The following is a 21,884-nucleotide window of genomic DNA, read 5'->3' on the forward strand; positions in this document are numbered from 1 at the left end:
TAGTTAGCTTTGATGTGTGTATTCATAATAAAGCAAGGACGGTCACCCTTCACACCGCCTTGTTGTTTTGTTGTTTAGTCTTCCAGGTTTTCAATTAAAGTGCTATTAAGTATCACGGGCCAATAACTATATAAATACCGACACAACGGCGGGGAAAAAATCCTTGTAACTTTGTTCGGGATTCAATTTTAATTGAAAGCAGAAAAGAAACGTTAAAATAGGCATTAAAATTATAGATGGACTGGGTAAAGTTAGTCACTGCCATCTGTATACGTTACCGAGAGGCAGAAGAGGATCCTGCGAGGGAGGAGAGCCAGGATGAGGAGGACAGATATATATATGACAGCGGAAAAAATTGTTTAAAATATCTTACAATTGTGGACCTGGCTTTGCTGCAGTGGTCTGTCTAAATGTGGGGCCAGAGGGGTCTGTCTAGACGTGGGGCCAGAGGGGTCTGTGAGCTGACTGACTGACCGGCTCGCGAGAGTCATTCCCGGCTGGCGAGCTTGCTACGCCCGCCGGGGTTTGCGGAGCTTTCAAACTCCGAAGGCTTTTTTAATTCACCATCAATTTTCGTTGAACTGCCTATATTCAAAATCTACACCGCTGATTTCTCGCCTTAAAACATCTTAAAAATGAATTATTGATTTAATAATAGACGTAAATTGTGAAAATATGTGTACCGGAAACCATAAGCGCTTTACACCCGAATTGAATGCTGGGATACCTGCCCGGCCAAGTTCACACAAGTCACCATCCGATGTATCCTCGGTAAAATGGGCGTGTTGAGATCACATCCGGGGATTTTAACTGTTCTTGGCGAAATGCTAACTTGTGTATTGGGTCAGTACTTTGGCCACCAAACATGACGTTTCACAAGGACACAAGGACACAAGTCCATAGAAGAACACATATTGAGAAACGCCCTTGGTGTTCCCCTTGTCCTTTGTCAGATTGTTGTAGAGTTCTTTTGTGTTAGGGCTCCCTTCTTTTCTTTGCTGCCATGTTTCCCTTGTCTCTGGATTTTCTTACCTGCTGCTTACTTGTTTTGTGAAACTCTTTTTGTTTGCATTCAATTTGTATTTTTTCTAACTGCTGCATTCTCCTCGCCTTCCTGCACTGGCATCCTAACCTCCTTGAACCTGACAAATCCATTAATTCCCCACACCAACCGTAACAGTTTTCCTTTATGTGTGTTATATTAAGATCAATGTATTCAATACATTTGCTCAAATTAAACAGACTATATATACACCGAACACATTGGGTTGTAATGTATAACGTGGAGACGTTTCTCTAAGGAATCGTAGTTAATGGTTTCCAAACTGTGTTTAAACGATTGAACCCTTTCTCACTGCCCAGACCCCATCAGTGCCCCCCTAATGAAATTTACTTTTAAAGTGTTTTGGGGAAACAGACTTTGCTTTTTCATTATTATTATTCTTAGCCCTGTAGCCTCACAGAATTCTGGGAATTCAATCAACATTAAATTATACTGGTATGATAATATCATATAGCCTCTATTTTAAAATCCATTGAGGAACAGGAGCACTGTTTTAGTGTGCAAACATGTTTTAATCCAAATAAATAAAAGTTCAATACAACTAAAAACATGACATTAATATGTATTATATTAAATGTAACTGTATGAATTTATTTAGATGTTTTCCCGTCTTTCCAACAAATTGAACATACAAGACGTTATCACAAGTTGAAATCATTGCTACCTCATGAGCTAAAGTCAGCAAATATAGCCTGACAATAAATGACTCCCATAGCATCTATAGGTTGCATTATGTGTGGGTCTTGTATAATGTGATTTATTGGGCTGTCTTGTTTTCCAGGAGAATACCCCAGGCATCTTAATTGAAAGTATTTGTAAAAGAGGGTCTTGTGGTTTGAAAGTGCTGACAAAGCTGTGAGGAGAGGAGAGGAGAAAAGAAAAGAGAGGTCTCAAAGTCCCTTTATTAGACCAATTTCAGAACGTAGACAGTGACACTGTATACAATGGACAGAAAAACAACCTAAACAAAAAAGAGAAAAACAAATACCATGCACCATGAGGTTCCGTCTCACCCCCCAACCCCCCCCCCCCAAATGCAGCTTCTCCAGCTGCATTAGACCCGGCTACCAAGCTCGCCATCAGCCAACCCGGGCTGCAAGCCATCGCAGATGGGGTTTTACGTGTCCCACACCTTCACACTCAAAACATTTCAACTCTCCAGAGCTTACTTGACTAAGTCCAGAGCCATGTTTCACTTACAATGACACCTCCATTGTCTCTAAGGGCAAGTTCGGGAACACGAACACCTGCCACCTCAAAGACTGTACATGCCACGGTTTGGGATCTTTATATCCTAAAGTCCCGGTTTTAAACCCACTGGCAAACTGTCAGAACCTCTGAATCTCCTTCTCCAACACCCCGTTGGATATAAACGGTGCAACAATGGATACAGTGATTTGCATTGAGGGAAGTGATAACGGGGAAACCTGTTATTAGTTCATCCTGTTATCAGTTATTAGTTCAACTTGCACAAAACTGTTTCAGCTGTTCATCAGCTGATGAACAAGCTGCTCATCCTTCATAAACACCACCACTGCTTTGTTAATTATGAATGTAAAAGATAGATCGTCATAGCCTACCTCTTCACCAACCGCTAACAGAACTTCCTTCACCGCAACCTTACTCTCTGGGGGGACTAACCTCACATCCTGCTGAAGAGTCGGAGGTGGCATCCCAGAGGAGGACATTCCTCCTGAAAAAGACACTTGACCTAGAAACCCGATTCCTTAGCAGACACTCCACAAAAAAAGTTTAAGAAACTTAACTGATCATCCACAAAACGACGGATCGAAGAGTCGGAAAATCCAAAAAACGGGGACAATAACAGTTTGAAAACTCTGCGCCCACTTGCACCTCCGCCACCACCACTCACGCTCACACTCACCAGAAACGGAGAGGAGAGGAGAAGAAGAGATTTAGACAAACTACCAATATAGAAAAGGAAATGTCTGTAATCAGCCTTTCGAATTAGATTTCGATTCTCACACTGTGGCATAAGCTTCAGGAATGCAGGCTGTAAGCTACTGTGACTAACTATTGCCTCTCTGGTAAGTACGGTATTTGAGAGGATCTTTTGGCCTTATTCCATTTCCTTGCAGAGCACAAAGGAATATTGCACACTGTTAGGCTCCAAATAATAATTTTAACAATAATTAATTAATTTCCTGACATAAAAATATATGTCAACTTGATGGTGAGTAGAAGGCTAATTAAGATCTGAATCCGGGCGGAAGATTGCTGCTACAAAAGATAGTGTGTAAGAAAAAAGAAGATACAGAGGATTAGTCATGCTTTTTAACTGGTGTGAATAAGGTTTGGGCAATATGATAATATATACTGTGCAATGACAGAAATTTGGATTTGCAGCACTGTGGAGATATTTCTTCATTCATCAGGTATGAATCAAGATTAGCAAAAAATAGAGATTCCCATCTTGTTTTCAATTTATCTATTCAATTGACCACACTCCAGAAGAAACAAGGACCCATCAGATCTAGTAGTTTCCCCTAGAGCAAGCAACAGTTAAATGAGTGCCTTTCTGTAGGCAGGGACGTTGAAGGGGTTGAATATGTTTGATGTGTGCATCTGTCTGTTGGAATACTCATACCCTAACCCTGCCCTCAGTTCTTAACCTGTTTACCCATTGCTATGATTTCTGATGTGCGCGTTGGGGCCAGGCATTCTAATGCACCAATGAGCTTTCATAACAAAAGAAAATACATTGAGGAACAGCTCCATAGTTTTTTTTCTCATTATATTTATCAGTGCAGTTCATTTGTGTCATACACAACCTTTCTGTTGCCATCATGTTCCTGTTCTTTGCCTCATGCTGCTGCCATTAATCTTTTATTGGCTCACACTTCACGGGCCCCTCTGAAAGCTCCTCGTGCATTTGTAATTTATGATCCCTGTGATGTGCTGTTAGTCATTTTGTACCTCACTTATGTACCTTTTTTGGGGAGGGATTAAATGGCTAACACCTAGTGTGTAGAGCAGTTAGAATTTGAAGATGGGATCTGTTTGGAGGGTATTTGCCGTTTGGCTCAGGAAATGAAGTTGACCTAAAAGTGGTGCAAGCTTCTCAGCCATCCCTCTGTAAATTGTAACTACACAGAGCTGAGCTTTGTCAGATGTCTGTAAGATGTTTAAGCTTGTTGAAGTTTTCAGAGTAAAGTGGTGACAATGAAGTGGGATTGGCAGTAAGTAATCTACAATACCTTAATACCTTATTTTTACCACAGAAGTCATACTGTATAAGCTGCTCAAATACTTTTTTTATCATCCCATTAGTGCTCATTACATCTGTCTTATTATGCCCTGTTCTGACTGATTTGAAGTAATTCCTCTTAGCAAATCCAACATAATTATCACTGCAATCAAGCCCGACTAACCACCCCAAAATCCTCACCACCCCACGGTGCTATCATGAGCCTCTTTTACTTGGTCACTAAATATTTATGAAGCCTCTAAGCACATTGTGGGTTGTTTTTAGTGACAACAACAACAGAGATGTAGTCTTTTGAGACTCAGATTTCTATTAGATTACACTTACAAACTACAGCTCGACTTGCAATATGTATGAAATTCCTCCTTTGCGACGCTCAGAAGGGTAAATCAACCGAACACATCAACAAAAAAAGTATCTATTTCTAAGTGCTCCGCTGGCAGTTTAACAGCATCTTGTCGGGGTTGAATATCTGCTGTATCTCCTCAGAGATCGGGAAATTAAAAGGTCAGCAGCAGCTCTTAGGAACAACTAATAGGGGATTATGGTGTGTGTGTGTGTGTGTGTGTGTGTGTGTGTGTGTGTGTGGTGTGTGTGTGTGTGTGTGTGTGTGTGTGTGTGTGTGTGGTGTGTGTGTGTGTGTGTGTGTGTGTGTGTGTGTGTGTGTGTGTGGTGTGTGTGTGTGTGTGTGTGTGTGTGTGTGTGTGTGGTGTGTGTGTGTGTGGTGTGTGTGTGTGTGTGTGTGTTGTGTGTGTGTGTGTGTGTGTGCGTGCGCGTGCGCGTTGGGGGGGGCTCACAGAAGAACATCTTGACCTCCTATTTTCTACTGCAGTCACTAGGTCACGGAAAAATGGGAATGTATAAAATGTGCCTTATGCATTGAATGAGCCCAATGCATAAGGCACATTTTTTTGTCTGCGTTAAAGAGCAGCTCTTCTATACAGTTAGTCAAGTTATTTTTAACCAACCCCTGGCATGATTTACATTGAATGTGATGGCAGGTTGTTTAACCTTTGTGCATCTAGCTCTCCAGATTGTCACCCTCTGACCTGTGAAACTGCACGTCCATTTGGCTGAGCTTCACTCTGCTGTGTGGTGCAGCAGATCGAAGCCGAGAGCAGTGGAATGTCACCCTAAAATGAGGAGACGGAAGGAGGCAAGGAGAGCAGAGGGGTTTAATCCTCTGAAGGAAAGAGGCAAGACTTTATCAAAAGGGGCTAAAGAGAGGGGGAGACATGCAATATTGATGGAAAGAAGAGAGTGTGGCTGCTAGATGAGAGGAAGAGACAGTTCAGCCAGGTGTTGGACCACAAACTGACGCACTCACATCTGAGGTTGTCTCCTCTAGCACTGCAGAAGTTGTTGCTAGTTGGAAAATATGTTTAAATTTAGTCACTGTCACTTATGATTCCTTGCTTTCATTTCCAGAATAAAGTCCTGAACATTGATGGAGTCAAGGTGAAGCTTCAGGTAAGAACCTAAATTTATCCCTACAATCGTCAAACCCTTGTTTCTGCACAATTTCTATAAGAGCAGCATCAAGAGAAATCTGTAAACTAAATAACAATCAGGTTCTAACCCCTGGCATTTTAGCCTCCTGTCAGATCATGTTTCCTGATCCTGTTTTCCTACACCTACAGTACGTCTCCAAGATAATACCCATTTTAGCTTTAGCAGTGCCTGTTATTCACTTTAGCTAGCTTATGCATTTGCCTAATCGCACAAGATGAAGTAAAGATCTGTCTGAGGCCTCGTTTTGTGAAGAAATCAATGATGTTGATACCAAAAGCCTGTAAAAGATAATTAGGGTTTATCCATCTCCATAAATACTTTCTATCAGGCTTTGAGTTTTATTCCCTACTCCACACTTCATTCACTATTTCACTACACCTACTAAAAACTCAGCATTGTTGTATGTTTGATATTTCTCACAGAGGAAGTAATCATGTGAATCATCCCTAATGATCTTAATTAGGAGTGGTTGGAGGCTGGTGGAGTTGGCCTTTGCTCTGTAATATATTTATTTGAGGTTAATTGGCTCAACGTCCATTTGTAGCGCACCCTGTAGCCTATGAACAGAGAGAGGGAGAGTTATTTTTCCTAGTTTCTCCAGTAATTGCCATTCGTCATTACCGTCACGTGGATCCTTGGGGGGGTGTTGCGCCAGAGGGGGGGGATTAGGAGGCAGAATCAGCAGCAAAGCTGATGCATCTCAGAGACAAGAAAAAAGAGGAAGTGAGAGGGTCCAGAAAAAATCCTGAAAAAAATAAAAAAAATAAAAAAAAACATCAACACATCATCTGCTCTAGGAAGAGAAGAAACTGTAATTTCCATTGGTGCCAAATTGTGATGAGAGACAGTGCTGCCTGATAGAAAAAAGAGGAAATTAATTAGCCCTATTCCACTGAGGTTGGACATTGGGACAAATGGAACTAAACACAGCTGACAGCATGATATTATGACTCAGCTACATATTAGGAATGGGAACTTTAAATCTTTATGAATCAGTATTTGTTATACAATGGATTCTTAAATTGCTTAGCACTTAATGGCAAAAAAATATTGGACTTACATTAATCAGCTGGAAGTAAACATAACTCCTAATTAATGGTAATGTTGCATAGGTAACCATTTGCTAAGACATATATGGTGATAACATGTCACCGTTGTCTTTACAGCTTGCTGCACTGCACTTGGTGGCCAAAATAAATAAATGAGTGCAGCTTGAAGTATAGATCCTTTTCAGTGCTGAATTCATACGACCATACACATCTCATTTCCATATTCCATAGTTATCCAGTCTCACAGGAGTATATTGAATGATTTCACAATAGCACCTGTGGGATGGCTGAGCAAACAGAGGACTTATTAAAAAGATAGAAACGTTGTTCTCTATTCAGTGATTATCTTCCTCTCTTATCCTCTGCAGATCTGGGACACAGCTGGACAGGAGCGTTTCCGTAGTGTCACTCATGCCTACTACCGTGACGCCCATGGTGAGACACACACCTGTATACGCTTTTGAGATTGTTGTACAACAGAGGATTTATTTCTGAGTTAAAAAGCAGTTTCTATTTGTTGTTCAGATACTTGACATACAACCAGTGTTCTTGCAGATTATGGCCTCATTAGAGTGCAGTTTTAGTGTTACATTTTGGCATACCACCTGATGAATGGAGTGTAGATCACATATTGTGGCAGGTGGAGAAGAAGCTCTAATACGCATACATTTAAATACATTGGACACTGTTCTTGTGCACATTAAGGTATAATGAGTTTTTGGAGATTTCTTGTTTAGACCTGCTGTATTGACATGACAATAAATATAGTTTTTATACCAGTTATAATTCACAGCTGTGTTAGTTTTAAGGTGTTGTAGTGGTGAATTGTCCTCAGATTGAAAGAAAACAAACTAAAAACTCAATGTCCAACCAAAGGAGTGAATCTTACGCCGAGATTAAAACGTTCATTGTCCAGGCAGAGATGACATTCTGCGAGGTTTATTAATCCAGTATCTCGGCAAACAAACATTTCCCAAAAAGGAGCAATGGCGTCTCTAGGCTCTGGTAAAAAACCATCAGCCCTCCATGGTGTCTACCTTCCACATACTGTACCTGTTCACCCATAAATGTAGACTACACCTGGTGGCTAAGACTGCCTTGTACCTTCAAAACAAAAGCACTAACAGATACTAAAAATAACCCACATAAATTACTAATGATAAACAAATTCATGTAGCTGTATGATTCAAGAAAAACTGAAAGTAAATAAATAAATATTTAACTATTACATTTAACAAAACAATGAATAGTTCCAACAAGTGTAGATAAGATTGTTTTAACTGATTGTCCACTGGGCAGTTTTATCAAGCACTAAGGTTTTATAACTCCTCTCCTGGGATGGAAGGACAACCCATTCAGGATGCACGGGACTTTTTGATGAACTGTAATCAGTCATCACCGATGGGAGTGTGTCTATGTCTACTTTTATTCCTCACAATGTAATTATTATTAACTATGCAAGTTCATTTAGAAAGCTCCTAGTTGCAACACTCCATTGGTTCCTGGTAATAAGCTGGTAATCAAGTCAGAGCTGCTTTTAGTAAATTGCTTTTGTCACAACCTGGCTCTCGGATCGTGACAAATATGGAGACGCACCACACGTCACAGTATAACAAAAGTAATTTATTAACACAAACGAGAAACAAAACACAAAACACAAAAGCAACAGCAGTCACATGCTGGATGGGGGACGCCTCCGCTGACGGGGATGTGGAAAAAGAGACTCCCCCTTCTGCACTAGTATCCGGTTTAAATAATCAGCACACACTGGGGCCCTCAGGTGTCCACGATTAACCTAATTAAGAAAGCACAGAAAAGTTACACCACTTTAAACAAATCCACATAACCTGGTGTATGAGTCACAAACCTGAACCCTGAGCAATAAACAAATATTATCCTCGGATTAGTCATGTTGTGTCTTTCTTCAACCATTCGGGTTAAATTATGTTAGGAGAAAGACATGTAAAACACACAAACAATGTCTGTTCAGCAGTTATGATATGTACAGTGGACTGCCATGTTCTGGGAGTCATTATTTTGAACAATCAGTGGTTTTTTTATGTAAAGCCATTATACAGAACCAGGTGCACGCCAGAGTCTAAACACAGTTTTCCCATGATGCTATCCCCAGTTCACACATACTACTGCTATATAGCATAAACAGTAAGTGTTTCAGTGACTGAGCCTGGAAGAACTCAAGGATTTTACCTTTACACATGCAACCCCCACCCATATGTATGGAGAATGCATCACCTGGTTTGGTCTTTTACTCTCTGGGCAGTCATGGATCCCTATGCAATCAAAGGGAAGTTTTACTGTCTGGATCTGTGTCTGTATAATCTATTTAAGTTTACGAAACTTAAGCAGGGACAGGTTGTGTGTGCATGATTTAGTGAGTATAAGTTATCTGTGTATTATCCCCATTATGCATGTCATGTGTTGGAGGATAGCCTGTGTAAGTATAGCAGAATTTATTTGACTCTGTCTCCTGGAAAATTAGTCCCCAGAGGGTGTTTAGCAGGTTCCAGTTTCAGGCAAGATGCCAGGGAACTTGCCTTCCTCTGAAAACCAGATCACACATCTTTGAAGCATAGCCTCAGACATCCCAGTGTCAGGATTTTCAATTACTTTTTGATTACTACCATGAAGCATATCTCAAGATAAGTTCAGGCAGTTGCATTACCTATACCACAGAACTGTGTTCACCCAGATTACTTTTTTTAAATGCTGATCACCTTCTCAACTGCCTGTTCGAAGAGCTGGAGTGGCAAAATAATTAGACATAGTACATCAAACCTTTAGTGGCGTTTGGAGGATTTATGAGAGCTTGACAGGCTCATGTAAATGAACATCTTTTGTGCCAATGGTAATACCGCAGTCCACTCATTACTTGAACACTAATGTAGATAACAAGCCTATGAATTCTGCTGAGCGTGATTCACTGCAACTTTGTCTAACCTAAACAAACTCCTGTTTCAGCAACAGACTCTCAGTAAGCTTTTGAAGTTTTTGAAGTGTTTCACAAAAGGCTCTTCAACTTTGGTTTTTCCTGCTTTCAGTATTTTTGTTTAAACACAAGCGCGTATATTTTGATCTCCCCGCTACCTTCACACCGTGTGTAAACTCTATCAGTCACTGTGCGCTTCTTCAACTCTGAAACAAAGTTTCTTTCTGCAAAGTGTACTTTTGTCCTTCTTTGTATCCCCACAGTGAACTGATCATGTAACACAGCAGTTGTAGGGTAAGCTGCACTGTACATCTGGCTACATCAGAGTATCTCTGTGAAATGCCAACCGACCTCTGCTACACCTTGAGTTGTATGTGAATCTTTAAGTGCTGTGTGGCAGAGGGTAAAAGTAGTGGTGCTCATTTTTCTGTAGAATTTGAAACTGATACACCCAAGCTGTATGTAGGAAGGTTAAAGGTGCAAGAAGTATTTTATGTTAAATAACACTATATTCCTAATGGCCATAATGTATTGTTAGACTCATGAACAAGCACTATATTACTACTGTAATGGTTAATCTAGTTGATTCTCATCTTTTATCCCTATAAGTACACCTGATTTTTTTTATTTTTTTTACCAGAGTGAACACTTTGGCTGGTTTGACATCTATTGCACTACACAAGAAAAAAACTTGTGTGCTCGAAATATATGTATACACAGTATTGCAGAACTATACCAAAGTCCACCAATATTTTGCCAGATTTATCAGCACCAGTGCAACATTATGACAACATTGCCAAGTCTGACAACACCTCAATATGAATATTTAATTATGCAAACTTGAGGACAGGAAGCTGTGCTGTGTTTAACACCATCGGCCACAAATCACATTCTGCTCAGGGTCCCAAAAATACATCTGCTAGCCATGAGTTACTGTAACTGTTTTATAGTTTATTGCTGTTGATGTTCATCAATATTGATGTTACAGTCAGTGCCCAGTGACAGTATGACACACTGAAGGATGCACAGAAACAACAGTTTAGAGGAGGTCGGGAGGAGTACTTTTATGACCTTAAACCCATTTACACACACATAATGTTTTATGTGCAAACACACACTTCTCCATGAGGGAAATAATCATTATTGAAGCCAATGGTTGCTGTTGTAACTTTTTGAGACCAGAACGGAGCTTAAGGTAAATCCATACCTAAAGTACTGCTGCATCCAGGATGAGTGTGGGAGGGTTGAGGGACTCTGTGATTATGGAGAGAGAGAGAGAGAAACATTTTCGATGTTAGTGAATATGCACTGTATGCTCTGTGTGGGAGAAAAGCCATCTTTTTTTCCCAACTCATTTTTGTGTTAAACTCTACTTTCAGTTTTCAGGATGCTTTTTACAGTTTATATGATTATCTTGGTTTCACTTATTTGCATGTACTTTGATGTACCGAAAACCAGTGAGACAAAACACAAAGAAGAAATGTAAATTACAGATTTCCTGAGAGAGGATGGAAATAAAAGTCTGTGAAACATTTCACCTCTACAATTGCATCCAGTTTTCTGATTTACAAAGGAAACCGCATGATGGTAGACTGTTTATATTTCCACAATATGCCTGTAAGTCTCATTTCATAATTTTGCACAACCATGTATTCATCCCATCCCAGACTGAAGAAGGGAAAAATCATCTGTAAACGTAAGGTATAATACTTTTATCCCAAATTAGTTGACTTTACTTGAAATTTCAGTGGAAACCCGTTGCCTTAAATCGTTTGAAGTGCCTAAATGTTTTGGGGTGTTATTTTGTGTCTCTGGTACTTCCACACGCAGGGCCGGCCTGTGGCTTAGGCAGTATAGGCAAATGCTAAGGGCGCAAACCACCAGGGGGCGCCCGGCCTGTGCTGTACCTGTAACGTAGGGTGACCAGACGTCCCCGGAAATTGGAATGAAAGAAAAAACGTAGCCGATAATCGCACACCCAACACACGCAGGCTCCAGACCGCCAGAGCCAGCGGTGCTCAGAGAGGTTTTAGAAGCCGTATTTTACGATGCTAAAAAGCACTGATTATTTACATGGAGTCTGGTGCGTTTAGCGAACGCAATTTCTGACTTTTATGTTTTAAAAAGGATCTTAATCTTTAACAGAAAGGTCGACCTCCTTAGAAATCCTTTCCATAATGTTGTCAGACACTTAGAATATTAATCTGAGTCTGTTAGCAGCTAAACAAGCGCTTTTATGAACGTAAATACAAGCTGGACAATTATCCTATTAACTTACATTGCAGCGATCTCGTTTAATACTGCATCAATGTCAAAGGAAATATGTCCTCAGTAGTTTTTATTGTATCTGATTCTCAATGAGCTGTTGCAGAAACAAGCCTTGAGCAGTAAAGCAAAAGCTGTCAGATAAATGTAGTTCAGTAAACATTACAACATTATGAAATATTGAGACTTTCTATCTTGAAATATTAAGACTTTCTATCTTGAAATATTAGGACTATAAGGACTTTCTATCTTGAAATATTAAGACTTTCTATCTTGAAATATTAGGACTATAAGGACTTTCTATCTTGAAATATTAGGACCATTAGGACTTTATATTTTGAAATATTAAGACTTTCTATCTTTAAATATTAGGACTTTTTATCTTGAAGTATAAGGATGGATTTTTTATCTTGAAATATAAGGACTTTCTAGCTTGAAATATAAGGACTTTTTATCTTGAAATATTAGGACTTTTTATCTTGAAATATTTGGGCCTTTTTATCTTGAAATATTAGGATTTTCTATCTTGAGGTGTAGTGGAGTGGAGTAGGAACTAGCAGCAGGGGTGGGTCTAGGATGATACCTTGGGGGGGCTCAGCCCCTAATGAGAACAGTCTAGGTCTAGTGTCCCCGTTTTAAGTTTTACAAAAATAAAAACATGACGTGTTTTGGAGGTAAATACGCTTCTGAGCTGAAAATGTCCCCGAATTTTGTCTGAGAAATCTGGTCACCTTACTATAACGTCACCTTAATCAAAAAAACAAGCCCGACTTCTTTTACCTGCATCTAAATCTCATAATGTCAAAGCGTCCTAAACTGTCTGGTGCCCAGGGGAGGAAAAAAAGAAAAGTAGAGGAGGAAAAACGTGACAAAGACAGAGGTAATGTTACAGTAAAGTTGATGATGATAATTATATTATTTTGCTGTTGCAGAACAATGATCGATAATAGCATTAGCCGTTAGCATGACATAGTTGGCTAATCAATAAATAGCGAGCGCTATCTGTTAGTTTTAACATCAGTTAACTGTACAGTGATGCAAGGGGGCGCCACCTAAAATCTTGCCTAGGGCACCAAATTGTTTAGGGCCGGGCCTGTCCACACGCATACAAACTTAAAAAAAAAAAAAAAAACTATCCATGCTGTTTTTAGAAACGGGTTTCTGAATGTGTCTCGACAGCAAAGCACTGCTACAACACACATTAGTTCACCATAATCTACAAAAGAATAACTTGCATGTCCCTGTTGTGTGCCGTCGTTTAGAGGAAGTCTCCCAGTTAACCCTGCCTTGTACTGACCAAACCTCAAAATACAATTATAAACTTGAAAATGAGCACAACATGGGCGCTTTATGTTTATAAAAAATGTGAAACTTAAAGCAACACTAAAGAACTTTTCCCTATAAGTTGGAAGGGGAATTGTCCATTACATAAGGGTTAATGCCCAACAAGGTGTCCATTGTCAGGTATTAATGGACTACGCCGAGGTTAATTAATACCTGACAATGAGTTGAGTTTAGTTTATTTCAGTCAATCACATAAATACACAACATTACTTAGATAACATAAATGGTAACAAAAATTAAATAAAACAAAGTGTCACCTTAGTTCATGCAGTGTCGTCTTAACTCGTTTATAATCAACACTGATCAAAAAGGTGTAGGTTGAAGCATTTTTCTTATTACGCCTACCCTTTTTACATTCTATTTTATTCTTATTTTGTTCTTAGGTCGCTCAGGATATTATCAGTCTTATAAAATGTATTATCATTAATTTTTGTATTCATATTAACACACATGTACAACGGACACCTTGAAGGGCATTAACCCACTTATACCATTGTCACTTGCCATATAACATATTGTTAAAACATACATTTATATTTTAATTCAGTTTACAATCAAAATCTAAAGTTTTTCCAAACAATAACTCTGTTTTCCTGGCTACGCCTGAGGGTTTGACTACTACCTGGAACAATCATTCACATCCCATAAGATTTTTATGCAATGCAAATGTTGTTTACGGCTCCAAGGAATAGAACGGACATTAGATACAACTCGCCACCCTTAGCAACTGGAGATATGAATATAATAATATAATATGAGTCCACTCAGCTCGTAAAACCCTTTAGTTCAACTACGAGCCAGAAAGCTAACGCAATGCTAGCAAGATTCAAAGTCAATAACATTGTGTACAGTTGGCAATCAGTAAAAATAATTTGACAGTATGTTTAACAACAAGACAAGGTAACTATCCAGCCAAATCATTGTCCCCAAAACAATATAACAACTTTTACAAACAATTTTATCTGCAATAGCGATCTGAACAGTGAACGGGATGTGAGATAACGTTATTCACTGTAAAACAAAGTCAGTTCAGAGGGGCAGTGCAACGTAAACTACTTCCTGCAGCTTGTGTGTTATTCACATTTCCTTTTTGTTTTAATATATCGCATTAATTTAGAACAATCAGTTTCACTGGAACTCCTTTAGTAGGTGTCCAATAACACTTTTTTATGGATACCCTGCAGCCAATCAGAATCAAGTATTCACCCAGACCATGGTATAAATTACATTATGCATATTATCCAGATCGGATAGCAGATCTGTAGTTCAAATGAGACATTAGGACAGAGGTAATGGACAATTCCGCTTCCAATCTGTAGGATGACCGAAGCGGAAAAAGTGCTTTAGTGTTGCTTTAACAGGTCAAGTTGTATTAACAAAGACTGATGAGTTGATAAACGAATCAAGTTACATTAGTAGGCGCTACAAAAAAACATTAGAAAATATGCGTTACTTTTGTTAAAATATAACAAACATGAAACATTTATTTAACTATAGGCAGTAGTTAGTCTTATAAAATGTTTTTCTTTTATAACAGTATAGTTTCAAGAATAATGTTCTTAGTACATGATTTCCAGTAAAACAGAAATGTTGACAGCATATAGATTGTAATTTTTAACATCCTCTGCGTAGACTTGTGTCTACCTCACTGCCCAGACCCTATCGGTCATACCCCGGGTCTCCATCATGGTGCAAGAATAAATGTAGCTAAACATGAACCCTAAATCAACCATACAAAACTAAACACCAACTTAACATGAAAGCACACCCAAACCAGAAATATTAACCAGAATATTTTTAAAACACACTTTACCTAGGACAGAAACATAGACCGTTACAGAAACCAATAAGAACATGTTTTTCCCGTGAGCCTTTCCACCCCTTCAGTGCAAAATAGTTAATATGACCCCACGCCTCCCATACAGAAACGTAACATCCTTAGTTATCTCTGCTTTATATGATCTGTGCGCTGCATTCTTTGTGATCAATATGGTTTTAACAAAACCAAAAATAATAAGTAGGCTAGTGACTACTAAAAAGTTTAATTCCAACTAAATCTGGGTTTACAGTGAAGATATTGCCAAGTGGACAGACTTTTCAAGCCCTCAGAGAAGAGTATTTTGGACACTGACGTGAAAAAAAGCTGAAGTTAAAGTAAGGATGGCTTCTACAAATGGATAATGATCCTAAACACACCTCAAAATCCATGGTGGATTACATCAAGAGGCGTGAACTGAAGGTTTTGCCATGGCCTTCACAATCTTCTGACCTCAACATAATTGAAAATCTATGGATAGTCCTTAAAAGACCAGTGTGTGACAGACAGCCCATAAATCTCAGAGAACTGGAAGACTTTTGTAAGGACGAATGGGCGAACATACCTCAAACAAGAATTGAAAGACTCTTGGCTCCAAGCTGTGATACTTGCCAAAGAGGGCAGTACAAGGTATTAACACTGCAGGGTGCCCAAACTTTTGCAGACGCCATTTTTATGTTTTCTGTTATTTTGAAAGTGTAAATGATGGAAATAAAATCTAAATTTTTGTGACATATTATACAAATGTCTAATCTGTCATTTGATGCCTTTTGGAGATTTTTCCATCTCTTCTTGGCTTCTTTATGCACTTTAACACAAATTTTTACTTGGGGTCCCCAAACTTTTGAGCCCCACTGTATATTTTCTTATTAGTGTATCATTCATGTTGTAAAATTGAGTACTTGAAACGATACACATATACTGGTATACACATGTGTTTGTCACATTAAGGCAGTACTCAAAAAACTCTTAAAACTCATCAAGAATGCCAAGAGTGTGCAACGCAGTAATCAGAGCAAAGGGTGGCTACTTTGAAGAAACTAGAACATAAGACATGTTTTCAGTTATTTCACACTTTTTTGTTAAGTACATCATTCCATATGTGTTCATTTATAGTTTTTATGCCTTCAGTGATAATCTACAATGTAAATAGTCATTAAATAAAGGAAACACATTGTATGAGAAGGTGTGTCCAAACTTTTGGTCTGTACTAGTAAACTCTGGTCTGTCTGAGTCTGGCTGATTGTGATGCAGGACTTTGTCTGGGCGAGAACTCAAATTAATCAGCCTTGGGGCCTGGAAGGAAAATGATTTCTGTCATAAGTTAATTTGAAAGGGAGTTGAGACATCAAGGTGAAAGATTGAATTAAACATTTGCTGAGAATTCCACCAATTCACGTTACAATGTAAAATGATTTTCAGTCAATGAATTTTAAAACCATACACTTAAACTTTTCCCGGTTTTATTTTAGCTTTGCTTTTGCTGTACGACGTCACCAACAAAACATCCTTCGACAACATACAGGTAGGTTACTTTTTGTTGCTCTTTGTTATATTTAATAATTGTAAATCTGTTTTAACCACTTACAAAACCTCCTGAATGTTTTGTGTCAGATCTTTTCATTCTTACTTTACATGAACAGATTGTTGTTATTTCATAAACGTGCCAGTGTCACGTTTGACACGGTCATTTTTAATTTAAATAATTCTCCATCAAATTTATTTCATAGATTAAAAGACTGTGGTTAGATCGTGGCCACAAGTGCTGTCCCAAAAGGCTTCGTAACATCTGAAGCTATGCCTCCTCTGTTCTTGTTTTCCCAGAGCACCATACCTCTAAGTTTATTAAATTAAAAAGGAATGGCATTTATTAAGCAATGTAATAGAGTAAATTTTATTTTATTAGTCCCTTCAGGGTAATTTGTCTTCTGCATTTGACCCATCCAACTATTACAAAGCAGTGGAGCCACACTTCAGCTCCTGCAGACAGGCTCCAGTTCTGAGGACAGTGGCCTGGTCAATAGCACTAACATGCATGTCTTTGGAGTGCATGAGGAAACTGTTGTGGATAGAACATGCACATTTGACACAGAATGGTTGCAGTCAGCCTTGATGGGGTGTACTCAGTGCTGACCACTGTGGCGCCGCCTGTTCTGCTCTTTGACACAGACTGTTAATGTTGTGGCTTTATGCGCTCTGACAACAGGAAAAGGGAAAACAGATTAAATGATGAAGGGTGAAACTGATAAGAATCACAGAAGCACTCATACAAAGGAAACCATTCATTAGTTTGACCAGACAGATAAGCAGTTTTCATATGCTGAAAGTGTACATTCTTGTATAAAAGCCTTATGAGCTTTATATAAAACAATTTTGTGTGATGCAGTCTGTCCTGCAGCAGTTTTCTAATCAGATCAGTCTTGCCGCAGGCATATTCCCTTTATTGCTTCAGCTATTTAAGAGAAAATGAAAAATCAATACAAGACATTGCATGCATTTCATAGTTTTTGTCATTTATTAATTATGTGCATATAGACAGAAAAAGAACATCACAATATGCATGTGCTGGCTTTTTATTGTTGTATTTTATTCAGCTATTATGTATGTTGCTTTGTGGTAACTTTGCCACTAAGATTGCTCCCTTAAGTATCTTTTTGTTTTGTTTATCCACATAAATTCCAAAGCGAGCTGTGAAATAGAAATAATAATAATATTATTAATAATAATAATAATAATACCTTGAAGCAAGAGAGGAAATAAAAAGAAATACTGCAACAATCTTTTAGTTGGGGAAAAACTAAACAGCCCGACATTTTATGAATCTCCAATTTGCCACCTGTAACATAGCCTTTAGCACCACACAATGGAAGCTTTTCAAAAACATCTCCTCCATTACCCATTACCTTCATGGTGTCATTATGTCATCGTCCCTGTTGTTTTCCCTCTGTATATGTACAGGAGTGGTAGCCATTTTCAACTGCTTTAATTGACACTGTCCATCAGAAAAAAATGTCCTTTCTCTCAGAGCAGCAAAGCAGCTGTTACGGAAATGAGAGTTTTTGTCACCAGCTTCTGCCAGAGAAATACGATATGCCCATCTGTGAGATGTGAGAGGTCATTAAAAACAGAAAAAGGGTTATCTTTAGCTCCAGATGTGAATGGCAGCTCAAGGACAGAGATGGGGTTGTTTGAGTGCAGAAGTCGGACAGGAGGGACACCTAATTAATATGTTGCCCCAGGCAGTAAAACACACTATAAGTATATATGCTTTTAACAGGATGGTGTTAAAAGTTTGTTATAAATGCAATTGTACCCAATTCTCTTTATTATTTGCTATATCTTACTTTTTATTGCTGCACTGGCACAGCTTCACCTCTGACTGTCGAGGTTTGTTTTTACTCTCCCAGAGATAAACTTGGTGCAATCTTTGGGGACACAGATTGACAAATTCTTACCTGCCCTGCTTAGCCTTTTTCTCCTTTCTTTCTCCTCTCCACATCCGCATTTAGTCAGTGTCTGTTACTGTAAGGAGATATGCTTTCGACAAGCTACAAATACCTGCTGGCACACTGCTGCCTTAACGAGCACTAACTCATGTTAATGAACATTAATGGTGATGAATGCCACTCTGAAGAAGAGGGAGAAAGCAGAGGGGCAAATCATTCTCTCCTCTGCTCCAGATCTGCTCCTCTCTGTGGTGAATTATTGTCTACCCAGTTGGGTGATATTTAGGCAAACAAAGCATTAACGTCATAGAAGCTGTCCATCATCTCAGGGAGAAAGACTTAACGCTTATGGTGAGAGACACTCGGTCAAAACAATTCATCTTATCCTCTGACTGGCTACGTCTGAAATATCAGCTGCTGTCATTTGGATAGTATAATTGGGTTTTAGGTGGTTTAAAGATATAAGTGCAATATCTTTAAATATACAGATCTGTAAGTTTTTTTTTATTGTGCAGATGCATTTCAAGCTTCAGCTTACATCCGTGTCTGTGTTTCATGTGGTCTGTTATGGTCAGGGCCATTCATCTATCCATTGTTTATGTTATACACAATGGCAAGCATTTGTAGGAGTAAGCCATTGGAGCAGAAATACACAAGCCAATTAGTAACATGATAAATGTCGTCTTGTCAAAAGCAGTGCTTCAGGGAGACTATAAGAGTCAATTTAGGCCTCTGCTGCAAATAATATGTCTGGGTTGTTCTGGTTAAAAAGCAGCCTGTCTCCTGTGGTGCTATCATTCAAAGCTAAGATCATTTGCTATTGACGGGAATCAAAAGGATTGTCAAACCGGAACAATTCAGTGCTCTCTGTCTGTCAATGAACCTGCAGTTCCTGAAAACCACCATTTAGAAAGATCAACAGACTGCTCTGGTGATTAGAGAGATTGCTCGTAAGCTCGTCTCTTTCAGAAAATTCAGCCTTGGTGAAAAATTACAGCCACTAGAGCCAGTCCCACAACGAGCTTGTAAAGTTGCACAAAAACAATGACCTGAAAGAAATTATTTATTGCTTCGTAGAGCAGGAGGGAAAGTCAGGTGATGACTTTCTGTGGGTTCGTCTTTTTATTTATTGTAATAATATGACATCATGTAACAACTATTGATTAGATTAGCTTTAACCATAGCCCTGGCAGATCAGAAAACAGTCATATGAATAATTTTTCTAATGATTTTTTAAAGGCAATGGCAAGCAACATTTTTTAGTTTTTTATGACTTGCTGGTCTGCCAACATGTCCTTAAGCCAAGATACAGGCTCCAGTCCTGCTGATTTGTAGCTGAACATTTTCAAATCCCCACAGCATTCTCATAACATTAGAATTGATCAGCGCTCGGGCACCGATCCAGTGAAGCAGTCTCATAAGACAAAAACTTTCTGTTTCATATTGACTTTGCAGATCAATAGCTCTAACCTGGTTTAGAATACATTCTCTATAAATATAATACAATTATTCTTATTGAACAGTCTGACATTGATGCTGATTTTAAAATGATGAATTACTTTGCAGCTACAGTTGCTCCTACTTATTATTATTATTATGATTAGGGGTGGAACATTACATTCATTTGTATTGAACCAAAATAGTACGGGTGTCTCAGTTTGGTGCATGAATTTACGTGGAGTATACACTGTATAAAAAATAAATAAACTTGTTTGCAAGTTAATTAATGTAATGCGGAACTACTGTTAGATACATGTTTCTTAAGGACACCTAATCTGTAGCCCCCCCCCCCCCCCCCCCCCCCCCCCCTTTATCTCTGAATCTCCCAAGCTCTGCCTACATGTTGATGGTCCAGTGAGTGAGTCAGAGCTAGCAGTACTAAGGACCAAGGGGGTAACCCGCTCCTCTCTTAGCAAAGCTCCTTATGGCACCATTTTAATGCTACCAAGCCATCACCCGCCGTTAGCATTACATTTACTCCCATTCATTTTGACGCCACTTTGACAGCAAATAACTTTACATCTGAAGCGTTTAAAGAATCTATTTGTCCGTTGTTTATTTCTGAAGAAACACGACAATGTATAAAAGGCTCCATTACCTTGTAATTAACGTTTTCGCTCCGTAGCAGATGTTTTTGTAAAAATAGGTTATAACGATTGTGTCATAACCACGTGACTTACTGTCGCACAGTAGAGGAATCACAGTATAGTACAGGGTAAGCATAAACTTACATTAGCTGTTTAGTTTGAATTATTAATGTTAACTAGCATTTTAGTTAACACAATTAGCCTGTGCCTATGTCATCTCCTTACATATACCTACTCTCTCCGTCTCTGCAAGATTGGGAATGATTGAGATTTTGCTTGGTACAGCTACCAGAAGACTTACAACTTTCAGACACGTTGCTCATGTCACATCTACGTCGCCAAGCTCGGTTGGAGGCTACGCAGTAATGCTCAGCCATCACCAGAAACGTGCTTCTAATAGCCTTTACTGGTCTCCGTCCAGAGCAATGGAATCTGTTGATACATTTCTTTAACTGTCTATGCTAAGGACAAGTAGCCTATCTAAAACTTAAGTTTCCCAGTCAGTTACAGTAGTACAGGCGAGAGAGTGGTGAATAAGACGAGGACTGTGTGTTGACTGTCCAACTTCTCCTCCTTAACCAGCCTTTAGAAACAAATACAAATGGGGCCAAAAAATCACTAAAGCGATTGGAATTTGAATGTCATTTTCAATACGCCTATATTCACTGTATTTACTCGAACCTTGTTACAACATGTCATCCTATCCACAAATGAGGCAACCTGTAGTCCCTTCCTTATACAACCTAACACAGACGATGGAGCATGAGTTGTCAGCTGCACCCTGTGTTTCACTAACAACTGAGGGTTGGACTTTGCGTGCTACGAGTGGGAAATGAAAGTATGAGCAGCACACAAGCACTCACCTAGCTGAGAAGCTGCAGGACGTCATGGCAGAGTAGAAATTAGAAATGTATGCCTGTCGCACTTAATAGCAAGAATACTTTCTTTTATCTTTTGTGGAGGAAGGTCTCGCCTTAGTATCATAAATAAGAAATGCTGTATTTTCAGTTTTGTAGTTGATTGTCTTATTTTGTTTACAAGTTACAGATAGAGTCTAGAGATGATGTGGGGTACTTATTGTTAACGGTTTACATTTTACTTTACATACTTCAAGTTGTTGCAGCCAGCT

The 21,884-nt window shown here is 39.0% G+C and overlaps 1 protein-coding gene across 1 annotated transcript in view; it reads left to right on the top strand.

Moving 5' to 3' along the window:
* Positions 1–21,884, top strand: part of LOC116707462 (ras-related protein Rab-26-like) — a 50,321-nt gene that overhangs the window by 15,714 nt on the left and 12,723 nt on the right. Inside the window, 3 exon segments of the mRNA XM_032544805.1 lie at positions 5,718–5,759; positions 7,219–7,285; positions 16,695–16,747. Coding sequence (XP_032400696.1) covers positions 5,718–5,759; positions 7,219–7,285; positions 16,695–16,747 — 162 coding nt within the window.

This window comes from Etheostoma spectabile, chromosome 19 (genome assembly GCF_008692095.1).
Source record: "Etheostoma spectabile isolate EspeVRDwgs_2016 chromosome 19, UIUC_Espe_1.0, whole genome shotgun sequence".
NCBI classification, from domain to species: Eukaryota; Metazoa; Chordata; class Actinopteri; order Perciformes; family Percidae; genus Etheostoma; species Etheostoma spectabile.